Consider the following 18,774-nt stretch of genomic DNA (forward strand, 5'->3'; position numbering starts at 1 on the left):
AGTAGAAAAGGGTTGGAAGGGGCTCAGAAACAGAAGGCAAAAAGTCCCTGACAGCTTCTAGAAAGTTCTACCTTGAGTTAGCAATGTGTCACATATCTCCTTAGATCACCTTGCCTCAAAGTACAGCCCAAAAGTATGTCAGCCTTGCTTGCATTTTGATGCCTTTCCTAACAATTCTCCCACCACAATCTCTAGTTGTGGATTGAGCCTAATCTCACGGCAAATTCGTAGGCAGAGTAAAGAAAGGTACAATATAACGAGTACATCTGCAGTGGTAGGGAGGTGGTCTAGCTGCTATTCTATTGAGAAATGTAGACCCTGTGTTGGCGTTAGAACAAGCGGAATACCTGGCCAAACGGGCGTTCCGTCTTAGCCCGCCCCCACCCCCCAAAACACTCTCTCTCTCAGTGTTGCCTCAACAGGTGCAAGATGCTGTCTCTATTGATGTGTGTGTCCATGGTTGTGTGTAACTGTATGTGATAACACCAAGCAGTGATGCAGAAAGACCTGCACTGAAACCTGCCCCTCTGCAGTACAGCACAGCCTCAATGTATGTAGGTCAGGCTCCTCGCATCCTCTCTCTTTGCTTCACCTTCCTGACCATCACCTCTCTCCCCCTTCACACCACAGACACATCCCTAGCCTTTAACCATCTCACTCTTTCCTCCACTTCTGTTTTTAATGCTTCATCATTTTCCTCTGTCACCAGCTGATTTCCCAGTGTTTGCCCTCTCCTCCCTCCCTCTATGTTTATCCCTCTCTGTTTTTTTTTAAAGCTTGTTTCATTTTTATTTTTTTGTCTCCCTCCACCTCGCTAATCTTCGTTGCCATGAATGGTTGCTGTGGAAACTAAATCCTCCAGTGAAGCAGTCGGACACAGGAGTCACGGTGACAGCGTTGGTGCTGATGGAGAGTATAGCTGCAAACTCTCTCCCTCTTCCTATCCCTCTCCCGATCCAGCCTCTCTTCCCTAGCAACAGCAGCCTCATACAGCCCTCCCTCCCTCTCTGGTTTGCTCTTTCCTTTTCACTCTCTGCCTCTGTCCATCACTTTTCCTAACTCATTGGCACTTTGGTCCCCTGCAGCCAACTTCCATCTCTTCTGCACATCATGTGCCTATCCATCTTACTCTCTCTCTCTCTAGTCTCCCCACTTTTGCCAGGGTCTCTCTCGCTGTTGTTCTCCCACACACGCATCTCTCCCTGTCTCTGTCTGTCTGCAGGGGCTAGTTCCAATTGTACACAGCCCTCCCTCCCTCTCTCTCTGAACCCCATTGTGCCACTGCTTTTGAGACAGAGTCATGAAATGGAGGGAGATACAGAGAGGGGAGGAGCGAGAGAGAGAGAGAGAGGGATGGAGGGAGGGAGGGGGAGGGGGGGGGGGGTAAAGGGGGAAGAGTTAGACAGCATGCTTTTTCATTAATGTGAGTCTGTTAATCTGGGCGTAGCCACACTCCATCTGCCACACCAGGAGTACTACACAAAGCAGGCAGCCAACACACTCACACACGCACACAAACACATAATAATAATAATAATAACTAGAAAAAGTGCTCCTCGGAGCACAGGTCTCCGCCAGGTCACGTCGTTATTGTGGCCTCCTGGTGGCGCTATAATAGGACAATGTGAAAAGGGTGGCATTTCTTCCTCTGCCTAGTGGGAATGAGCGTGCATTCATGATTTGAGGCATTTTGTTGCAAAAATGTGTTTTGCTAAATTAGACCTGCTGGTGGCGCTATAACAGGGCAATGTGAAAAGGGGGTCATTGCGTCCTTGGCCTAGTGGGAATGTGTGTGCAAATTTTCACGGAAATCACACACTGCCTTCATGATTTGAGACATTTTGTTCAAAACGGACCAATCCTGCCAACTTTGGAAGCCAACCTTAGCCAATCAGGATGTAATATGAAATATCGGACAGATCCGTCTTGATCACATGACTATAGAGATACTATGTACCGATTTGCGTGATATTTGGATAAAATCTGTAGGAGTAATATCCAAAAATGTGTTTTGCACAAATCGGCCTCCTGGTGGCGCTATAACAGGCCCATGTGAAAAATTTGGGGCAGAGGTTCTGCTGTGGCATCGAGGGAGTGTGTGTGTGCAGTTTCACAGCGACTGGGGCAACGGTGGAGGAGATTAGCTGGTAACAGACAGAAGGATGGACGGACGGACACACACACACACACACACACACACACGGACGGACGGACGGAGGGTAAAACATACTCTCTCGCCATGCCTTCGGCCTGGCGGAGACAATAATAATGCACATAATAATACAATAAAAACACATGCAGCACGCACGCACGGATACACACACACACACACACATACAGATTTAAATAACAATGTACAAACAGAAAGGTGCACACACAAAAATACAGACACACATGCACAGTGACACCAACACGCACACTGTTAACCTAAGGAGAAGGAACAGGGGGCGTTGTCAGCTGTGGCGCCTTGTGTCACATCCAGGGGAAAAAATAGACTGCAAGACACCAAAGTACCCTGTACAATAACATTCAGGATGGAACAAGCCAGGCTGTTGACAAACCCAAATCCCAGAAATGCACTCTCTCTCTCTCTTGTATACAGTATACATACAGTCTCATTCCAACACACTCATGACACATCCGATCAGCTGTTTGTTGGATAATATTATCTAGGAATGACTAGTATCAACTATCATCTACCAGTTTAGGCCAATGGCTTCTAATACCAGGTCAGGGAGATCGACTCCCACACGATAATGTCTCCCAGTATAGTTTTCATCTCGCAATAATAAACTGTACAGGACTACAGACTCACAACATACAGTTGTGCAGATTTCGCTTTTTCCTTTAAAAAAAAATATTATATATTCACACTGCTTTTCACTCTTTTGCATTTTGCTTTATTTTCAGTTTTTTGTTACATCTTGATGTATGTTTGTTTGTATACCACTTAGGAGGTTCTAAGTACAAGTCTAAGTTGCTACAGTATTGTGTATGTATGTGGCTATAAAAACCGAGAACGCAGTTACAGTGCACAACTAGAAAGCTAAGCTAACAGCTGATCAACAAGGCTTTTTTTTTTGGTATCCACAAAACAAAAGTTCAAATGGGTTGAAATGTTGACACGTTACTATTGTCAGTTTGAAACCATCGATACTTTTGTTCCCACCCTGAGGTGAATGACCCACCTAACAAACAAGCTGTAGTTATAAATAGCACAGGCTATGACACAATCAATGATGTGACTGGCCACATTGAATCAATAAATAGATTGATTTCATCTTTGGAAAATAACATACTTTGTACTCTGCTAAAACAACTACAGAAGTAAGTGCCTTTTCACATTCCTTTCAAGTACTTTGCCAAAGTCATTCTTGGTCCAATGAAAAGTCGAGCCGAGGCTAATTAGCAGTTGCAGTATGCATAAATTAGCAGGGAGTTCTATTCTTATATCCCTGCTGAGTCATGACTAAAACTTGCTGCAGCTTAAATTGTTAGGTGCCTATAGATGTGTGATGGTGAAACCTTAATTTGCTTAAGGGCAAACAGCCCCGGGACATGAAGTTTCTGGAATCTGGTTAAAAACATGAATTCAATCTTATGATCCTCATCAGAAAACAGACCTTTTCATCATGTAGTCCTTGAGGTCTTTTGCAACATTTCTATAGGCCAGTGGTTCTAAACCTGTGGGTCAGGACCCCCAGGGGGGTCCCCACATGATTTGGGGGGGGGGGGGTCCAAGTTCAAATATGATTATTTTGGGGGGTCACGGCCTGAAAAGGTTGAGAACCACTGCTATAGGCTACCAGCCACACCTTCTTGTGTCATCTTAACAAGTTGAGCTCTTATCTCCCCCCTCTCTCTCTCTTTCAATCTGTTCCCCCTCATTCTTTACAACCCCAGCCCCCCATGTTTTAAGTCTGACTACAGTTTATAGACAATTATTTCTAACCCTCCCCACGGCGGTGACATTGCGCCTGTCTCTGTGTGCTGTTGTCTTGTGTTATCTTGTGACTTCTGGAGCGTTAGCAACAGAAGCGAGCTCGCGTCACACAACACTACAAGTATATTAGTTACGTCGGGATAACTTGTGCAGTGCATGGCTGTGGTTACACATGGAGACGCCTGATTGAGTGGTTGGACAGAGTGTATTGAACACTGACCCTCGATGAAATGGCAATGTCCCTGTCAATCAAAAATAGCAAAAGGCACCACAGATAACCCTTAACCTGAACAGTGGTTGGGATATGAGTTACCACACCAAAGGAGTGGAGCAGCGTCTGTGACACACTGACTGAAGGTACATTTAGCTGGCTATGCTTTCTGAAAGTCTCTGATAATGACTTTGATCTACTACATTGACACAACTTACATTAGGCTTACTCATCATTCTGGATGGACCATTGGACCATTTAATTATTATTATTACCGTAGAAGATACACTTTACATTTGTCAAGACATGGATGAATGATTATGGTTTGGGAGAGATTGCTGGCCACACTAATGTTCTTGTTTTATCTCCTCCAGACATGTTCCTGTGAACCAAAGCGTTGACATTTCATCTGGAAGCAGAAATGGATCCTACATTGTCGTTGTTTATGATTTGGAGGGAACTGTTGGGGTTTTCAAACTTTGTATTTTGTTAGGCAAGGGTTTAAGGAAATATTACCTGTTTATTTAATGCTTTTAAAAACATTTAATTGACCATGAATATTCATTATTTATCCATTTGGGATACCAGCAGTAGTTTACATCACTGTTTCCCAAACACTGGATCGGGACCCATGTCTGGGTCACGGAGCAATTTTCATGGGTCACGAATAAATATCCACTATTTTTTGTTTCCTACGTTTAAAATAAATATCTATATGTATATATATGGTTAAAATCACAACTTTTCATCAATTAAAAACAATTCCAACATTTTTCAAAAGTATTTAAAAAATAAATAAAAAATCCTTTACATAAACATTTAAGAAGTAGTGAAAATAGCAGATCTACAAGCTCACAACGCGCCGCGAAGCGACACATTGTGAGCTTGTAGATCTGCTATTTTCACTAGTTTGGGTCCCAGGCAAACATCTAATATCTCTTCTGGGTCTTGAGCTAAATAGTTTTGGAACCACTGGTTTACATCATCCAATTGAACCCACCTTCCCTTATCACATACGTTAATGAATGTTCCTATTTGAATTACATCATAAAATATAATAATAATGATTATTTCAAAGCTCACAAGGTGTGACACCGTGATGTGAGCTTGTAGATTGCGGTAACCGAGTATAAGTCAGCTATTAGTCTTTATACAATGCAAAAATATCTTGTATAACTCTCTTTCTATCTCTCTCTTTCTCATTCCAACCCACGCACCCATTCAAGTGCCTGCAGACTGTATGTCTTCAACCAAGGCAAAATAATCAATGGAAGAGTGAAGGCGGATAAGTGTGTGTGTGTGTGTGTGTGTGTGTGTGTGTGTGTGTGTGTGTGTGTGTGTGTGTGTGTGTGTGTGTGTGTGTGTGTGTGTGTGTGTGTGTGTGTGTGTGTGTCAAGTGTGTGGGCAGTTTGTCAGCCAGCCCACCACACCGCCTCCTGTCTATAAGGGAAGCCAGGCCAGGTCATCTCTACAGCCAATTACAACAAATCACCTCTTTATTTGCACTGTAACTGCATTGTCGTCCTCACCCATGCGCTGCCCCCATCTGTCTCTCTCTCTGATGCATGTCTAAATTATTTTTCCTCTGTCTCCACTCCAGATGCATGTCTAAATGATTGTCTCCGCCAGGCCGAAGGCTTGGCGAGAGAGTATGTTTTACCCCCTATCCATCCGTCCGTGTGTCCTTTTCCCTCCGTCTCCACGGGAAACTTTACTTTCTCTTTACTTTCTCTGCATCTTTTTAGATTTTTGGGTCCATATCCCCCATATGATTTGGTGGAATGTCAAAATCCCCCTCCATCCAAACTCAAATCTGTTACAGAAAGACCTGACTTTGACTTAAGAAATGCATCACCTAAGACCAACACAGTGTGCTTGTCAAATCAAAGTCATGATTACATAGTTGGGGGTCTTTATAGAGTATGATTGGTACAGTACCAGAGAGAGCGAGAGCGAGAGACAGACAAACAGACAGACAGACAGACAGACAGACAGACAGACAGACAGACAGACAGACAGACATGGAATATAAGAGGGGGTATGTGAAAGATAATGTAATTGTAATGTGTGTTTGCCCACTGTGGTTCAGCTATTAAGCCTCTGTAAAAGCATCCTGATGATAATCAAATAAACTACTGACACTCTCTCTCTCTCTCTCTTCCTCTTCCTGTTATAGAGAGCAGTGATAGCCATCTACTCCTGTGTAACACGTGTCACTTCCTCTGCACACCGTGCAGGGAAGTGAGAAGAGTGGGTCAGGGCGATCTCGTAGCTGATACCTCTGTATTCCTCACTTTATTATTTTCCCTGATTCTGATAAGCCTTAGAGAAATCTTCTGTTACTGGTGCAAGATGGTCTTAGCACTGAATGTTTAAGTCGTCGGTCTGATTGCAGACATTAAGAGACGTAATTAGTCGGGCCAGTGGTGGACAGTAACAAAGTACATTTACTTGAGTACTGTGCTTAAGTACATTTTGTGAGTATATGAACTGTACTTGAGTATTTATATTTTTGGATACTTGACTTTCACTCCACAACATTTCAAAGACAAATATTGTACTTTTGGCTCCACTGCATTTCTACAAAGGGAAAAAGTACATTATGAATTAACGACTTAAGCCCCATTTCAAATAGTGAAAATAGTAGATCTGCTATTTTCACTATTTGATATTTTGTGTGCATGCATTGATATTAAAAAGAAAAATAGAAAATGTTATTTGTAATGTGTACTTTTGAAAGTATTTTTAAAAGCAAGTACTGTGAAACCTTCACTTATAGTTGAGTAATATTTGCCCAGGATATTTGCCTATCTATTCTTTGACTCAAGTACTGGGGTTGAGTACTTTGTCCACCACGGGTAGGGGCCACAGTGAGAATAGTCTGGACTGGACCACTGCAGGTCAGTCCACTGGGACAATGTTCTTACCAGCAGCGCTGGACACGGTGGGCCAGTTCTGGACCAGCACCCCTTGGGCTCCCTGCAACACTGACGACTCTTCCATGTGCACCGAGCTGGAAAACAAAAAGCACAGGCATACAGATTTCACACACTGGTAATATTATTCTAAGACACACAGTTTTTGCCTGATAAAACAAGCCAAGAACTAAAACATAAACCTATATGCACACATACAAAATCCGTTATGTTAATTTAGCAATTGGGTCTGTTACTACACACTCAGAGGTAAATGAACACTGTGGACTTTACTGTGTGCCGACACAAAGTTTTCAGATATTTGTGTATTATTTCTGTCCCAAATAACTGGACCATAAGCCTCCAGGGACACTATTCATTCCTCTTTAGCACATCCATCCCATAATACACAGCATTACTAAATTAAACCGTGGTGATGTGTGCCTGCGCATTTGCACGAATATGTGTGTGAGGGGGTCAACAGCAAACACTATCCCAGGAATCAAATTTTGAGATTAGGGCAAACCACCATGCATATTCCTGCCATTCTCTGGATTAGGGATTATAGATGGAAGTGTTTACATTTTCACACCCACCCCATGGGATTTCAACACTAAATTCTCTCCTGTGTGTTGTCTTTTCCAGTAGCATGTGTGTGTGTGTGTGTGTGTGTGTGTGTGTGTGTGTGTGTGTGTGTGTGTGTGTGTGTGTGTGTGTGTGTGTGTGTGTGTGTGTGTGTGTGTGTGTGTGTGTGTGTGTGTGTGTGTGTGTGTGTGTGTGTGTGTGTGTGTGAGAGAGAATATGAACTCTTAAATCTGCTGATAAAGATATAAACCAGTCCATATGTTTATTTAAAGCTGCACTCTAGCTCTCAGTCCCTATTTGCTGCTGTGCCATTTTCAATCCCCTATCCACTTATTTTCCCCGAGTGCAAAACTGGGTCTCTGAAAGTTTAAAGTCTCACTGAGGTCAGACGAGTACTGTTGGGCCTGGTTCATCCAAATCACCCTGTCTCACTGTGTGTTACTGTCTGTTCCTGTCAAGCTGTCTCAATCTTGTTAGTGTTTATGCCCCTCTTGTTGCATTATATAAAGCAAAAATCCACTCTACAATCAGCTTAATACACCATGTTTCTCTTGGTATTTATATTTAAACCAGGTCAACAACATTTAGACTGAAAGCAGCTAGTAGAAAGAGAACATCCAGAAACTGGATTGCGATATCAGAGAGATACCGGTAAGAATAACCACCATTTTGTGTATGCTTCCTGTGCTCTGTGTGTGCGTCTGTGCGTGGTCCAAGGTCAGACAATCACAGATTGGTCCCCTTCCTCTCCTGGCTCCTTTTCTATCTGATTTCTTCTTTACCCCCTGCTGCATCAATTCCTCCTCTTCTTTCATCTCTCCCCTCCCCCACCCTGTGTCCATCTCTTTCTCTCTGTGTGTGTGTGTGTGTGTGTGTGTGTGTGTGTGTGTGTGTGTGTGTGTGTGTGTGTGTGTGTGTGTGTGTGTGTGTGTGTGTAATGAGATTGTGAAAACGTATAATTTATGTGTGTGTGCAGCAGTTGCATGTAGAGGTGAATTGAGGGTGGCCATTTTAAGTACCGCTCAGCGCTGGAGTCATTGAGTTGCACTGATCAATTATTAATGGCAAACACTGGACTGATAACAGGCTTTTTGCCTAATGCCCGTCTCATTCTCTCTTCATCATCTCCCTTTCCTCTGCTACCTGTCACCACATGTCTCCAACTTGTCTGCCAGATTTTACACATTCCCATCTGTCTATATTTTTTCCACCCGTGTCATGGCTACAGCTATCCCACAATGAATGTAGAGCTGAGCCTCTGACCAAGTGCAATTATAGAGGGAGAGACAGACAGGCAGACAGACAGAGAGAGAGACAGACAGACAGACAGAGTCAGGGCGAGACAGACACAGAGACACATCGACAGAGACACAGTACATACACAAACATACATAAGACATACTGTGTCTTCCATTCAGGGATGAGATTGAAAGCAGGCATTTTGGTTGTGGTTTCTAAAATAACGAAATCTTTCAAACGACCTCTGATCATGTGATTGAATGAATAATATTAATGCATATATAAATATATGAATGCAAAAAGACAGGTGTCAGTGCTAGGGTAGGAAGTGATGAGAATGATTTACTACATAAGACTGATTTGTCCATGCAAGCACATTAACTCTCATAAGGCCCTGCTGTATTTATGAGAAAATGTCTGTAAGGCTAATGACACTCAGGGGGTACAGTCTTACTAATTTGAGACGACTATATGCACATATTCGCATGCAAATATTGCACATGATGACATTTAAGATGTTTTGTATTTTACATTGAGTATACAGCTAGACAGGAACTGAGTGAGACAAGAATCAGACCATGCATATTGCAATGTATGTAAACTAGAAAAAGTGCTCCTCGGAGCACAGGTCTCCGCCAGGTCAGGTAGGTTATTGTGGCCCGCTGGTGGCGCTATAATAGTAATAATAATAATGTTTTTGCCAGTGCAAATAAAATCGCCACACAGCATGACATATGACACATACACACACACAAAATGCATCACACTTCGATGCATTGTGAGCAACCCTAACCCTACAAATCAGGCATAACTCTAACCCTGACCTCAAAATGCGCAATCCTAACCCCAACCTAAATCTTTTCCTAAACGTAAGCCTACCTCCCCAAATTGTGTTATTTAAAAAATAGAAATGAATGCATTTATTTTTTGTAACCATAAAACAACCATTTAGCCTGTGGAGACCAGGAAAGCACACTCTCAAATTCTATTACTTGTGGGGTCATTTGGCCCTCACTTGTATAGTAATACAAACAGTCTATTTAGAGCATTCTATTTACAATGATTCTCTCATGTTTGCCGCAATGCTGATATAGCCACGAGGCAAGTAGGCAAGTCTTCTAAGTGTGTGTTTGTGTGTATATGAGTACTGTGTGCATGCGAGCTAGAGAGGAAGGGACAATGAGAGATGACCTACTTCTGTTTTTTTCCCAAGGGAGGGACTGGTTGGACTCCATCAATGACATCATTGACTGGCATCTGGCTGTGTGTGTGCGTGTGTGGTGGGGGGGGGGGGGGGGGGGGCAGTCAACGTTTGGTCTTGTTCACTCGACTAGTTCCAACTTGTTAAACCTGGCAGTGCTCGTTAACTTTGCCCCTATCTTGTTTACGGCCCTTGACTGATCTCACAGCCAGTATAGTGACCCAGTGGCTCATGGGTAATGTAATCCCTGTCGTAGTAATGTGAATACCCAACAATCCAAGTTTCCACCTGGCTTCCTCCTCTCCGCACTGTGCTGTCCCTCCCATGGGCCATCTACAGTTGTCTAATGGCCATGTTGAAACAGTCATATCTCAATGCCTATCTCCTAACAATCTAGCTCGCTCATATGCTCATTGCTCAGTCATATTTTGCAGTTGTTTACAATGCTTGATCAAAGAGTAATAATGCCTCAATTTGTAACTGCGACGAGTGTCATCATTATTTCTGAGATGCATTATCATTACTGTACAGATAACTATTTTTTCCCTAAAGACTAGACATAATCAAGTCATTATTTTCCCCTCGATGTCTCACACTGTATACAATGCAGAACAATTAATTTTCCTTTTGATGTCTGACATAGAAATAAGGTAGGACCTGTATTGATCCTGCGAGGGTAATTCAGTCACCAAAGTCTGCTTGCAATAGTATGTGAAAACATTGTATACAAGTTTCACTCAATATTCAGTGTAATTAACAGAGATAATGCTTCCACTCTGATGGGGAATTTCTATAATGATTTATTTGCATTAATGTGAGAGTCTGCAGGGGTCTACTAAATCAAGGCGAATGAGAATGGCTGGTGAATTGAGTATGTTCAAAGTCATCATCATTTTTAGATCAAATCAAAATATCAGTGTTGTTCTTGATGGAGAGTATCGGCAAGAGTTACTGATGATAAAACATATAGAATAGAGTGAATAAATTGTGATTTGTGAATTTTAAACAAAAGTGAAGACAAGTAAAGAGTGATATAAGAGATGTTTTGTGCTTACCTCTGCATTACACCTCCTGCTCTCAGGGAGGCCGAGTATCGCCAGTCTTGGGCTGGTAACTTGGGCTGCAAGAGAAAGTGATAAGGACTGAGTCTTAAGTACTACAAGAGATCACACAGCCAAAACCCAATACCATCTCATTAAATAGTCATAGGGAGAACCGCGAGGGCATGCATGCCCGGGCAGATGTGTGTGCGCACGCACGCACGCACGCACATGCTCGCACACGGCAGCAGACACACACACACACACACACACACACACACACACACACACACACACACACACACACAATAATGGTAACAGCTTGCTTCTGCCTGTGGAGAAAAGTAAGTGATGAGCTGAAACGTGTAGCTCCGCTCTTCTCCTCCCACTCCACACTCCTTCTCCTCCTCCCTCTCCCTGCTCCTTTGAGGAAAGGTGACTTTGAAATATCTCACTCCTCCGGCCCACTGACCCCGTCTCTGTGACACATAGGCCCCCCAGGCTACCCATCCTGAGTCTACTCAGGGTCCAGACTTGGACTTGCAAGGATGCATTTACTGGTAAATGTTACACTCAGTTTAATTTCAATGTTTCGTGTGCCTGGTGGACTGGTGTGCCCTTCACAGGGAGGAGCATAGGTGGGGTATCAGTTTAACCCCCTCAGCTCTGCACCTGCTCCTAGATGCATTCTGACATCAGCATAACAGAGCCGAGACAGACATCGCTGTCTGGTGACCTTTTTGACATCGCAATATGCTGACTAGCTCAGCATCATTGGAGTTTCAACAATGAAGGCATAAAGATATTTTAAAAAAAACATGACACAGGTGTATGGTAATGAAATAAGACCCAATGAATGTGGTCAAAGGACTGAAATTCATTGGTGTCTGGGACACTTTAGTGAGATTGTGCTCATTGTTGTTTACCAAACCACAGATGAGATTGCATCTCAAACCACTAACAGTGATAAGCCATTGTGACTGTGAACCCACAAGAATATGAACTTCTCCCTTCACACCAAGCAGTTGATATGTGACCCATTTCCTTTCCAATCTACAAGACAGATGTCTCCGTCCTGCTGATGCAGAATCGACCTCTGCACATCCACAGTATACATTCATCAACCTGAAATCCAATATTTGGTCCTAATGAGAGAAGCCTGGTATCCCACAAGGAGCCATTCAGATAGAGCATATGGTCCACTGGGGCACAGAACACCCCACACCGAAGCATACAAAACATTAATCAACAGAGGAACCCCAGAGCACCACTACATAATTTATTGAGAATTACATGTTAAATTGGAATTGTTAGAGGTAGAAGGATTTTCATACTGTATACTGTATGATGAGAAAATGCATGTTCTTTTAGTGAGAAAATTAGTGGAATGAAGGCTAGGATACCAACCCAATGTAGGAATCCAAAGAAATATGATATACAGTAGTTCAAAATAAGATAGAGAAATCTGCCTCAACAGCATTTGCTGCATCTGCTTTGGCACGATGGTGACCGAAGGGAGACCGCTCTGCTCGGCCATATGGTGTGCATGGAGCTAAATGAGAACAGACTACCACTGCAGGTTAGAAAACAAACATCTGGAACCTAAATGTGTCCGCAGTCTGATATACTCCCCAAGAGAAGCAATACAAACGCACATTTATGCGAGAAAATACATTTACTTATTCTGGGGTGAACATTCTGTGAAAATATCAGATCTACGAGCTCACAACGTGATGCGTTCTGAGCTTGTAGATCAGGTATTTTCGGCAAAAAGATTTGGTGTAAAGGGAAAAAGTAGGGGGCCTAGTATAGACCCCTAGGGGATGATGGTCAATAAGTACACTTAAGTGGTTAATTTAAACTAATACATAAAAATAATAATTAGCAAAATCAACAGGGATAATGAGAGAAATCTTTTCCTTTTTGAGGGTCTAAACAATGCCCTGGGTTTGGCCTCTCCCTCCTCTCTCCTTTGTCTGTCTCCCTCCCTCCTTCTCTGCCTCCAAGTGGACACCCATCGCATGGATACAGAGCTCACACCTCCGCCATCAACACATTGTCCAATCACCTTGCATCCTCCACCTCATACACACTGATACAGCCAATCCGGGAGAGGTTCAAAGAAACGCGTCGCTGCCAGTTAATTACATAGCGAGAACATACATGACTGGCATTTAATGAGGAAAATGCCAGAGGATAAGGGAACAGTACCTAAATATTATTTTACTTCTCTTTTTACACAGCCATTTTCTCTCTCTATCCATTTTCCTACACTAGGCTATAGAGGGCTAACATAGTTTTTACAGAACTATCAGTCGATGAATAATACTAATCTTGTTGTGTCTGCCAAAACCACATAGGGCCAACAGTGGAACTGAATGACTTTATGCTCTATATCCATATTTGTGTGTATCTCTTTACCACTTAAGCCTTTTTTATAATTTGCTGTATGACAGTGCGCACAATAGCAAAAAATGCTGATCCACAAGCGCAGCTCAATGCACTGTGATGTGACACATATGTCACACATTGTGAGCTTGTTGATCATTTTTTGCCTATTTCACAAATAGGGATGCCAGGCGTTAATGTGGTTAAAGACTCTGATCATTTCTGCAACCTGACCCCTTCCATAGCTCTATGGCTGATTGTTGTGAGCCAGAGAGAAGTATATGACCTGAGGGGGGTTTCTGTGCAGTGAGACTGGCATCTCACTAAGCTGGCTGAGGGCTACATTAATGTACATGCGTCCCCTCTGTCCAGTGATGACCAAAGGGCTGCCCAGCTGCCCACTGGACCAGAACAGTGTGACACTTATAGACCACAGTTGACCAATACGACTGACTATGTGAGGTCACAAGGAAATTTACTGATCGCTCTTCGGAGAGCAAACCGACATTCTGAGATCTGCGCTGTATAAAGTAGACCAAACTCATTGGTGAACAGAAATCACGCCGACATGGTCTTCTTATAAGCAACACATTAGTATTATCTGAAAAGCCTCAGAAATATGTAGCTTCACAAATATAAATAATATAGGGGAATGTGAGAGGGAATATACTGGAATATACATGAAAAAAGGCCTGAAGCTGGCGGAGAAAAGCACATAAACCATAATCATCAGAAACAAACAACAGCTCTCTAGAAAGCCAAACATGAAAACAGCTGCATGCATGCACACACACACATGCACGCACACAACCAGATAGCAGTGTTACCACCCACTTGAGCAAAATACAGCTCCAACAGAGAGCTGCTGTTAAGTATTCCATCTAAGATTATTTTAAAAAACATGACTGTTTGTGGTACATAATGTACAATTCAGTAATCACATTCAAAAAAGGACTACTGCCTGCAGAATATACTAAAACAAATACCATTTCCCTCTATGGTACACATCCCCTGCAAGTAATGAAAGGTCAAGTGAGAAACAGTGTAAAGGGAAAAGCAGAGTGTGGCAATTTAGTACATTTTGTTAAATGCAGCTCAAACAACAATGCTATGGAGGGCCAGGTTCACAGGTTCACACTCAAAATAATGTATCTAAGAGGCTTTATTTAAAAAAAACAATGTGACCAACAGTACAGATGAAAGCTTCATCTGTACATCTACAGCTTCAGAGCCCTAAATGCCAACCACTATCACACCAGCTACCTCTCTCCAAGAAATGTAAACACAGTTGACTTTTTTCCCCCTGATCTCCTGTGCCAGCTGTATCCTTAAAGGTTGAGAGGAACTGTTAAATGACAAACAGAGAGAAACCCAGGCAAAGAGAAACACACCTGAATGGCAGTGGCATCTGGCATACTGAGCCGCCGTACAAACATCTGGCTGTGCCCACTCTGGCTGGTGACATAGCCTGAGCCCCAGGTGCCACTGTGGGGCCGGCCTGTGTTGTAGAACATAAAAGTGTCACTCCCTGACGTGGCAGTCAGACATGTCTTATAACAGTATGTTTTGGTCATGGACCCGTTGCCCCGCACTTCAATATAGTGCGGCTCCACTTTGAGGTCGCGGCGAAGCGCCACATTGTTGCCGGGTTGCCCCCCTCCAGCACCACCGCCGCCGCCTCCTCCACCTCCGGCCCCACCTCCAGCTCCTCCTCCACCCGCTGAGGTGCCCCCTTCTGGCATATTCTTCTTGGACACACAGCACGGGGAGCAGGAGCCGGGCTGGGTGCAGTAGGCATGGCAACGTACGATGGCCAGCACGAAAATAGTGACCAGGAAGACAAAGGTGGTGGCACAAAGGGCTATAATGAGGTAGAGGGTGACATCAGAAAACATTCGGGGACTGTGGGGCCTGATGATACGCTTGGGGTCAGGGGCCAATTTTGGTGGCAACTCTATGACATGTACGTGAACGGTGGCGGTGGAGGAGAGTGAGGGCAGGCCGTGGTCGTGCACCAACACCGTCAGAGAGAATGAAGTGGCGTTGTCCTCAACGACTCGCCGTGTGGTGCGGATCTCACCTGTGTGCTCATGCACCTTGAACAGATCCAGGTCTGCGTTAGTCTGTTCCAAGGCATACAGCAGCCAGGCATTCTGACCTGCATCACCATCCCATGCCAACACCTTGGTCACCAACACCCCTGCCTCTGCACTCTTCATCAGGGTCTCTGTGGTGCGTGTCCCATTGGCAGGTGGGTGGACGATTCTGGGCACGTGGTCATTCTGGTCCATGATGTAAACATAAACGGTGGCCACGCGACTGAATGGGGGCACGCCGTTGTCCTGGGCCTTGACCTGGAAGTGAAATTCCCTCAGCTTCTCAAAGTCAAATGATCGAAGGGCGTAGGCCTCACCCGTGTCAGGCTTGATGCTGACATAGCTGGCTACAGGGATACCATGGTTGTTGTCATTGATGACAGTATAAATGATTCGCGCGTTCTCCCCAGTGTCAACATCTGTGGCCTTCACAACACACAGGGGGGCACTGGGAGTGTTGTTCTCTGTGACATACACGGTATATGATGTTTGCTCAAAGCGAGGCGGGTTGTCATTCACATCTGCCACGTCCACTTTGAAGGTCATGTGAGAGGAAAGGGTCGGGATGCCTCCGTCGATGGCAATGACTGTGACGTTGTAGGAGGATATGGTCTCCCTGTCCAGGAAGGCAGAGGTGACAATGGTGTAATGGTTCCGAAAGGATTTGATCCTAAAGGGAAGGTGAGGCATAATCTCCAGGGTCACCTGTTTGTTTGGTCCATGGTCACGATCAAACACACTGATCAGTGCTACAACCGTGTCGGCTCGAGCATCTTCACGTACTGGACTTGACAGTGAAGATAACACAATCTCAGGAATGTTGTCGTTCACATCCAAAACCTCTACCACCACTTTACAGTGCACTGGTACTGCTCCTGCACCCCTGTCCATTGCCTGTATGTACATTTCATAGGAATTGGTCTCTTCATAGTCTATATTGTTTTTTACCCGAATTTCACCAGTGTTGGTGTCCATAGAAAACATCTCTCTGACCCTTTCAGGTGTGTAACTACTGAAGGAATAAAAAACATCCCCGTTGGAGCCCTCATCAGGGTCTGTTGCATTTAACTTGATCACCAATGCGCCCCTGGGCGAGTTTTCTGACAGTTTTACTTTGTAAACAGAGCTGTCAAACGCAGGCACATTGTCATTGGAATCCAGGACACGCACGTTAATTCTGGCTGTGCCAGTGCGCTGCGGTGTGCCTCCATCTACTGCCGTCAGGATTAGCTGATGAGAAGGAGTTTGTTCACGGTCAAATGGCTTTTTAAGAATTAGCTCAATGTGCTTACTGTTGGCAAAAGGTTTGATGGAGTCCAGCGCAAGGTGGTCGTTTGGGCTGAGGCGGTACTGTTTCACCGAGTTGGAGCCGTCGTCCGCGTCCTGTGCGCCCTCGATAGGGAACCGGGACCCGGTGAGAGCAGACTCCAAGGCCTCAAGCTGGTATTCATCTCGAGGGAATTGTGGAGCGTTGTCGTTTACATCAAGAATCTCCACATCCACCTTGTGCACCTCCAGTGGGTTCTCAACTACCACTTCGAGGTCCCGAGAACAGGTGCCGCTGAATTCACAAATGGCCTCTCGATCGATGCGGTCACTCACCAGCAACTTCCCGGTGTTGTGGTTTATATTGAAGTACCTCCGGCCGTGGTCCGAAGTGATCCTGATGCGTCTGGTAGAAAGATTGTGTGGGTCCAGACCTAAATCACGGACAATGTCACCGACCACGGCCCCGTTCTCCAGCTCCTCTTGAATCGTGTACCGTAGTTGTGCATTTGCAAGGCCACCGAGTACAGAAATCACCAAACAAAAATAAAAAGGCACATTCTTTCTCATGCAGTAACAGCATCGCACAGTCACAGCCATCGCAAGCAGGCAGGATTCGCAGACGGGCTGGAGATAGCTGCTTTCCGCCTTTTTAGCTTGCTGTGAGTCCCCACCCGCCTCATCAAAAACGGGGGGAAAGTCCGCGCGTAACCTCCACTATGTGTAAGAGGACCATAGCACCCTCTGCGGAAAAGGTGTATCTTTTAAAAGACAATTTTCCGTTGCATCCATCATGTTCTCTTTTGCCTGTTGGGCTAATGCTTGTTTTGTTCCTCCGTATGAAACAGACCCCTGCTTCCCTCTCACGGGTGTCTTGCCTATCGTGCTCTCTCCTCTTTTCCTACCCTCCCCGCATGTCTCTCCCTCAGTGTTGCCATGTCCGCTTATTATAAGCGATTTTGGGCTTCCATTTCTGTAAAGTTGCTTGTAAAAGTTGGTAGAAGCAGGGTTTTTTTTGTGGGGGGGGGGGGGGGGGTTCTAAAGTGTAGTTGCTTATTTGAATTTGCTTCACAATTAAAAATAAAATACAAAATTAACCAGTGGTTCTCAAATATTTTCATGACTCATGGTGGACCCCAAATTAATTATGTAGGCTATTTGTCCCCCTAACCCCCCATCTGAAAATGTTTTATGCCCAGGGGAGCCCCGTACCAGATGTAGTGTTGTTAGAATGTTTAAAAAATCTTCCAAATATTTCACATTTTATTTCAAGATCTTTTTGAAAATAGCAGATCTACACATTCACAACGCATCACATCGCGACGCGTTGTGACTTGTAGATCGGCTATTTTCAAAAAAGCCGACGCACATTAGGTTTAAAAGTGCTCATGTGGCCTGTAGTTGCTTCTTTTGGTCTTGTTTTCATAGACCTGGTTGCTTGTTTCTCTCGCAAAACCTGGCAACACTTACACTGCTCTCCCTCTCTCTGTGTGCTATGGTGTCTGTGGCACCACCATCGCTTTCAGCCTCTCCGACAAAAGACAGTCATACTTTAAACAAAATCCCGATAAAAACCGAGAACGCAAACTTGGTAGGGTTATCAAGTCATTTTTTTCTACTGTCGCAAATAGAGTGTTCTTGCTATCATGTAAACAGATAGAAGTAGGCTATGTGCATACACAGATACAGCGTTTTATTTTTCTCAGAGGATGCGAGTGCCACCGCCCTTTTCATTGTGTGCTGGGATACAACATTGCCGAAATGATTAATGATCAACCACTTTCACACTTCCCCTTTTTAATGATCTAAACCTGCAATTACCTCATTAACAAAGAGCTCTCTAACAAAAAAGAGAATGTGAATTTTTGAACTGTCTGTCTGTCTTTATTT

At 44.1% G+C, this 18,774-nt stretch overlaps 1 protein-coding gene across 6 annotated transcripts in view; it reads right to left on the bottom strand.

Moving 5' to 3' along the window:
* Nucleotides 1-18,774, bottom strand: part of LOC311065416 (protocadherin alpha-C2-like) — a gene marked incomplete at its 5' end in the record, with an annotated part of 173,695 nt that overhangs the window by 9,706 nt on the left and 145,215 nt on the right. For 4 of the 6 annotated variants that reach the window (XM_084085746.1, XM_084085744.1, XM_084085745.1 and 1 more), the window contains 2 exons: nucleotides 7,082-7,167; nucleotides 11,150-11,214. In XM_084085746.1, the coding sequence (XP_083941872.1) occupies nucleotides 7,082-7,167; nucleotides 11,150-11,214 (151 nt within the window). Of the gene's footprint in view, nucleotides 1-7,081; nucleotides 7,168-11,149; nucleotides 11,215-14,913; nucleotides 17,715-18,774 lie in introns of those variants that run through there. The other 2 variants (XM_084085743.1, XM_084085748.1) reach the window with 2 other exon arrangements.

This window comes from Gymnoscopelus microlampas, assembly GCF_963454915.1.
Source record: "Gymnoscopelus microlampas genome assembly, chromosome: 18".
Classification (NCBI taxonomy): Eukaryota; Metazoa; Chordata; class Actinopteri; order Myctophiformes; family Myctophidae; genus Gymnoscopelus; species Gymnoscopelus microlampas.